General features: G+C 39.8%; 1 protein-coding gene across 1 annotated transcript; it reads right to left on the bottom strand.

Annotated features, from left to right (window-relative positions):
* Positions 1 to 3,046: 3,046 nt before the first annotated feature.
* On the bottom strand, positions 3,047 to 3,703 carry LOC125856305 (uncharacterized). Its single transcript, XM_049535818.1, has one exon. It carries the CDS (start codon positions 3,701 to 3,703, stop codon positions 3,047 to 3,049), a length of 657 nt encoding a protein of 218 aa, XP_049391775.1.
* Positions 3,704 to 7,294: the final 3,591 nt, after the last annotated feature.

The following is a 7,294-nucleotide window of genomic DNA, read 5'->3' as shown; positions in this document are numbered from 1 at the left end:
TTTAGATTGATATTAATAATATTTGAGAGAGTTCTTTGAACCTTTGTGACTTGTTCTTTGAGAATTTATCTTTAAACCTTTACTAGTTTCATAGTTTAAGGTATAAAGTAACTTCTTCTTGTGATATCTTTGGTTTCTTTTTGGTATTCTTTAGAAGGTGATTAGTTTCTACATACTAATTATTGTCTTTAGTTACTCATAAAGCGGTCAAGATCCGAATCTATCGTTTTGATTCGTTTTCTCAAGTAAAGGCGTTAGATTTCTTCCATAAATCTATACGTTGTTACTTGGATCTTTTCAAGGCCTTAGAACATCTAATCCTTGGAAATTCGTGGATATTTCCTTCGAATTCCCCATATCTTTAGTTAGCTTTTTTTGTTTCTTTTCTTTGTGCTTCCGCATTCTAATATTCAATTCTCTATTTGTGATCTCCCTTAACCTTGCTGTTATCACAAACCACCCCTCACTTAGTGGGACCTTTTAAACAAGTCAAACTTGAGTTTTATTTTCGCAAATTTCGTCGGGAAACAAGTTCGCGATGCAGACCAAATCTTTGGCCCATGGAGGAGCTAGTTCACGACGCGGACATGCTCCTTCCATGAGCATTATGAAGCTACCTTGGCAACTTGTTTTGCCAATGTCACGCCTCAGATCTGATTAAGACGGACAGGCACCCGATATCTAAATGGCCCGGGAGAACCAACTTACAACCTGTACTTACCATACATTTAACTATGATAACTCTGAAGCTATGACAAGCTTATATGCCCTGTAGGGATAAAAGACCGACATAGACAGGCCCAAAACTTATGTACAACACTTGGCCGTGGAGACCACAATTGTTAGGAGACAAGACACAACCAAACTTTATACATTAGTCTACAAAGCCTCTACAACATAGACAGCCTTAGTTTAGGTCGGGACAAGGCCCCGCCTTACCCTTAACTACTATACAGTAACAAAATAGATCCCAAAGACTCGATTAAGCCCCGAATAAACTTGGAGCTCACCTATAGCATCTGAGTGTCCTGTGCTCCTACTGGGGAGGTCTACTAGCTGGAGTACCTGTGGCTGCAGCATGAAATGCAGCGTTCCCCGAGAGGGACGTCAGTACGAAGAATGTACTGAATATGTAAGGCAATAACATATGTAAACAAGAGTTCAATTGAAATCAAGTATCAATATGTAACTGCATATATTAGATTAAAGACCACCCTTGTTGCTGTTGTGGGATCATGTACATTATATTCTTTTCTGTAAATTTTCTTTACATTGCGATCTCTGTAAAGCATGTGATACAAATAACCAACTGATCAGTGGTAAAAGAGGATGACCTATGCTAGGCATTTTAACCCCTGAGATGCTGTCCTCAATTATATAAATTTGGGATCGACCCATGCTAGGCTTTCGCCCCTAGGCTGCCACCCTTATACACAAATTGGGATCGACCCATGCTAGGCTTTTGCCCCTAGGCTGCCACCTTTACACATACACCGCTTCATATAGTTTCTTTAAATCTTTGAGATTGTTATTTTAGTGGTCATAATTATTTTTGAGCATCAGAATTGTGGATCAGTAGTAGGAAACATGCACTTAGGGCAATAACAATAACACAAGATGGAAATGTGACACTAATGAATTACATAAGAGCTCAAATGACACAATAGACTCATTTGATTGACAGGAGGAATCACAAAGCTACTGCTGAAATTACCCTTTTCGCAAACCCATACTTATCAAACCGATGGTATGCATTCCACCCCTTCTCCTTTAATAACGTCATATACAATACGACCTTCTAATAAGGTCCCCTGAATCTCCTTGGGCTTTATAACATATGCAAAACAGTATAGAAAGGGGTTGTAGGCAGCAAGCTCATGCAACGCCCAATTAGATGGTACGTTACTGCACCCTTTACCGTTTTATCCTTTAACAAGTTCTCATGACTTCTGCACATGCCTCCTTATGTTACTATACACAAATCAGTTTCTAAACATCAGAATGTGGCAGTAGCAATATGAACTCACGGTTTCCGACCACTGTCCCTTGAGCATCCAACTAACATTACATTTAAAATGCTCAAATGGGCTAACAATTGAGTTAAAGGGGACTCCCCTCCATGGCTGTCCCAACATGCACAATCAACCAGAACATTCCCCAATCTCACACCATGTAAAAGGAACAATTCTCAGCTCATTAACACATACCAAATCCCCTAACCGATTCAAGCACAAAAGAGGGATGAAAAAATTAACATATGGCAGTAGCCTTACCTTAAGGTGAAATCAGTTCCTCCTCTTGAATTTCTTAAGATGGGAGATGTTACACCAACTTGTACTTGAAAAATAAAGGGTTTTCTCAGATTTTTAATGGTGAACTTGCAGGCCAGCACTTTGGAGCTTCTAGGGTTTCTTTTTGGGAGTAAATTGTTGTAGAACAAGTGAGAGATATATGAAATGAATTTCATTCTCTTAAGGGTCCTTTATGGACGTTTTTACATTAAGAAAAATGTAGAAATATCTAGTCCCTCACTTTAAGTAAGCAGGTACATCACTCCCTTAATTTCTGCCACAAGTTCTTTAAGTAGCTGCATCACCTAGTTGCCCTTTTCTTTTAAATTGCAGTCCACATATTTCCTAAGTAGGTGCATCACCTACTTACCACTTATTTAAGTAGGTCAGCAGTTAATCTACCATTAAGAACCTATTTCATCCTTTCTACGTAAGCTACACATGTACGTGAGTAACTTAATTACGTAAGATATCCGAATCAGTAGCTTAAGCAAGTAGGTTGATTACTATGACAAATTATACTTTAGTTACTCTATTTAGCCTCAAGCCTCTTTCGAATATTGTCAAACCTATTTCAAACCCTCACTACTCACATAGAACTAGTATATGCAAAATATGGGACGTTACATCCTCCCCTACTTAGGAACATTCGTCCTCGAATGTTTGCCTAATTATTTAGCTCCAATCAAGTTCAATCAAGCCTATGTTGAATTCTACTGTTAGCCACATATTACGCACAGACTTATACTTACTTGTTATTGTCTCAACTCAGCACTTTGACCCTTCTCCTCGGATTGAAATAAATGAGGATATTTGGACTTCATTGCTTCTTCCGCCTCCCATGTAACTTCTTCAACTTGTTGGTTTCCAAATAGTACTTTTACAGAAGCTACTTCTTTATTTCTTTGTTTCTTAACTTGTCGATCCAAAATTGTGATGGGTACTTCTTCGTAAGTGAGATCTTCTGTGACATGTACATCTTTCGTAGGAGTGATACGAGATGGGTCGCCTATGCATTTTTGAAGTATTGAGACATGAAATACTGGATGGACTGTTGAGAGCTCTTGAGGGAGGTCTAACTCATACGTGACTTGACCAACTCTTCGAATAATTTTATATGGCCCTATGTAGCGCGGACTCAGCTTCCCCTTTTTACCAAATCTCATTACCCCTTTCATTGGGGATACCTTCAAAAATACCCAATCTCCTATGAAAAATTCTAGTCCTCTCCTTCTATTATCTTCATATGATTTGTGTCGGCATTGAGATGTTGCTAATCGTTGTTGTATCACCTTAAATTTTTCCATAGCTTGATGAACAAGATCTAGCCCAAATAAGGCAGTTTCGCCCGCTTCAAACCATCCGATCGGTGACCTGCACTTTCTCCCATATAACGCTTCATAAGGTGCCATTCTGATACTTGAATGGTAGTTGTTGTTGTAAGCAAACTCAATAAGCGGCAAATGATCATCCCAACTACCTTTGAAGTCCAATATACAAGCTCGCAACATATCCTCAAGTGTTTGGATTGTACGTTCTGCCTGACCATCCGTTTGAGGGTGAAAGGTTGTGCTTAAATTCACTTGCGTTCCCAAACTCTTCTTAAATGACTTCCAAAAGTTCGCGGTGAATTGAGCTCCTCTATCAGATATAATAGAGATTGGCACTCCATGTAGCCGAACTATCTCTTTAATATACAACTTTGCATACTCTTCAACTGTATAAGTAGTCTTGACCGGTAATAAGTGTGCTGCTTTGGTGAGTCTATCAACAATCACCCATATGGAATCAAACTTCTGAATGAGCGAGGCAAACTAGTGACAAAATACATATTAATCATATCCCACTTCCAAATTGGAAGTTCTATACGCTGCATATAACCTCCAGGCTTTTGGTGCGCTACTTTAACTTGTTGACAATTTGGACATTGAGCTACAAATTCTGCAATGCTCTTCTTCATGTTACCCCACCAATATACTTCTTTCAAGTCATGATACATTTTTGTTGATCCCGGATGGACAGAATATCTTGAATGATGTGCTTCCGTCATAATCCTCCTTCTTAGTCCATCTATGTTAGGTACACACAATCTGTTTTGGCATTGAAGTACTCCCTCTTCTGTAAGCTCAAATGCCTTTGTCATACCTTGTTGTACATTCTCCTCAAGCTATAATAGGATAGGATCCGTGTACTGCTTTTCTTTCACCTCCGCTACAAATGAGGATTCTGCAGTATTTTGCACAATAACTCCTTTATCTGGAGATTCAAGAAGGCGAACCCCCAAGCTAGCTAATTGACGTAGATCTTTAGTTATTTGCTGCCTTCCTGTGGACTGCTCATAAGTGCTTGCCATCATTTTACGACTTAAAGCATCAGCTACAACATTTGCCTTCCCGGGATGATATACAAGATATCAATGTCATAATCTTTTAATAACTCAAGCCACCTTCGTTGCCTCAAATTCAGATCCTTTTGCTTAAAGATGTATTGCAAACTCTTGTGATCAGTATATATATCAACGTGAACACCATACAAGTAGTGGCGCCATATCTTCAAAGCAAACACAACTGCTGCTAGCTCTAGATCATGGGTTGGATAGTTTTTCTCATGTGACCGCAACTGCCTTGAGGCATAATCTATCACCTTACCATGCTGCATAAACACACATCCTAAGCCCACTCCCGATGCATCACAATACACTACATACCCTTCCGTGCCTTCTGGAAGTACCAATATAGGTGTTGAAGTCAATTTATTCTTCAGTTCTTGGAAGATTCTTTCATATGCATCGCTCCACTGGAACTTGACTTCTTTTTGTGTTAGTTTTGTTAATGGTGCGGAAATAGAATCAAATCCTTCAACAAACCTTCTATAATAGCCTGCCAGCCCAAGGAAACTACGAACCTCTGTAGGTGTTGTAGGTCTTGGCCAGTTCTTCACAACTTCTATCTTTTGGGTATCAACCCTTACTCCTTCATCAGATACAATATGACCCAAAAATGCCACAGATCTTAACCAAAACTCACATTAAGAGAACTTTGCGTACAACTTTCGATCACGAAGAATCTGTAACACCTGCCGCAAGTGCTTAGCATGGTCCTCTTTAGATCTTGAATACACCATAATGTCATCTAAAAATACTATCACGAACACAACCAAATATGGCTTGAACACCCTATTCATCAAATCCATAAAAGTTGCTGGTGCATTTGTTAGCCCAAATGACATAACTAAAAACTCGAAATGACCATACTGTGTTCAAAAAGCCGTCTTGGGTATATCTTGATCTCTGACCCTCACTTGGTGATAACCCGACCTCAAGTCAATTTTTGAAAAGCACTTAGCACCCTGTAACTGATCAAACAAATCATCAATTCTTGGAACGGGATATTTGTTCTTAATCGTTACCTTATTCAATTGTCGTTAATCAATACACATTCTCAATGAGCCATCTTTCTTGCGTACAAATAAAACTGGTGCTCCCCAAGGGGACATACTAGGCCTTATGAATCCTTTTTCTAACAAATCATTTAATTGTTCCTTCAACTCCCGTAATTCTGCCGGGGCCATTCTATATGAATGCAGATAGGTTAAGTATCTGGAATTATATCAATACCAAACTCTACTTCTCGTTCTGGAGGCAAACCTGGAAGATCTTCAGGAAATACATCAGGAAATTCATTTACCACTGGAACAGATTGAAGAGTTGGTGGATCTGCATCTATATTTCTTACTCTTACTAAATGGCATATGTAGCCTTTGGACATCATCTTCTTCTCCTTAAAATAAGAAATAAACTTACCCCTTGGTGCCCCAATATTACCTTTCCATTCAAGGACTGCCTCTTTTGGAAAATGGAAATGCACCATCTTAGTTCGGCATTCTACTGTAGCATAACAAGAAGCTAACCAATCCATACCCATTATGACATCAAAAGCAACCATTTCTAGTTCAACAAGGTCAGCTAATGTATTACGACCACAAACAGTTACTATGCACTTTCGATAGACTCTTCTAACTATAATAGATTCACCAATCGGTGTAGACACTTCAATTGGTTTAACCAATAATTCTGGTGTTCTTTTGAACTTTGCAGCAATCAATGGAGTGACATATGATAGTGTAGACCCCGGATCAATTAATGCATATACAATATGTGAAAAGATGGATAATGTACCTGTAACCACATCCGGTGAAGCCTCCAAATTTTGTCGATTCCCTAGGGCATACGTGCGATTCTGAACTCCACTAAAACTAGCTGCCCCTCTAACACCTCTACCACGACCTGCAGGCATTTGTGCACCCCTGCCTAAAGAAGGAACTGATGAAGACGATGCAGCAATCGATCCAGCAGGTTGTGCCATACCACCCATGCCCCTTTGAGGGCAATTTCTCATCATGTGTCCCGGTGTACCACACCAAAAACAAGCATCTGTCCCAAACCTACATGTGCCTAGGTGATTTCTCCCACATTGTATACAAAGTTGTCGAGGAGGTCTTGATTGGCTCATAATTCCCTGCTCGTGGTGCCCCGCTGTTCTTGATCTTTGGCTTTCACCTCTTTGCCCAAACTGATCGCCCCTAGACCCTCGGGGTGGAGCACTAGCTGTAGAGTAGGAAAATGATGGCCTAGGCGGTCTATTAGAAAACCGAGGCTTAAACTCACCTTGAGATTGGGTAAACTGCCTCGTAGATTTGGCCCTCTTGGACTGCCCTCTTTCCGGCTCTTGTGCCCTTCTTCTTTGCCTTTGATCCTCCAACTTTTGTGCAAAAGCTTGCATCCTCTTTATATCCATGTCTTTATTCAAAGTAGCAATGGTACAATCTCTAACCAAATATGAATCTAATCTGTCCACATATCGATGAACTCTATCCTCCATAGTGGACACTACATTAGGAGCATATCTGGATAAAGAATTAAACTTGAGACTGTACTCCCTCACGCTCATATTCTCTTGGTGGAGATTTAAAAACTGATCAGCACGGGCCTCTTGGATCTCCAA

The sequence above is a fragment of the Solanum stenotomum genome, chromosome 2, assembly GCF_019186545.1.
Source record: "Solanum stenotomum isolate F172 chromosome 2, ASM1918654v1, whole genome shotgun sequence".
NCBI lineage: Eukaryota > Viridiplantae > Streptophyta > Magnoliopsida > Solanales > Solanaceae > Solanum > Solanum stenotomum.
This window is presented reverse-complemented; position numbering and strand designations above follow the sequence as displayed.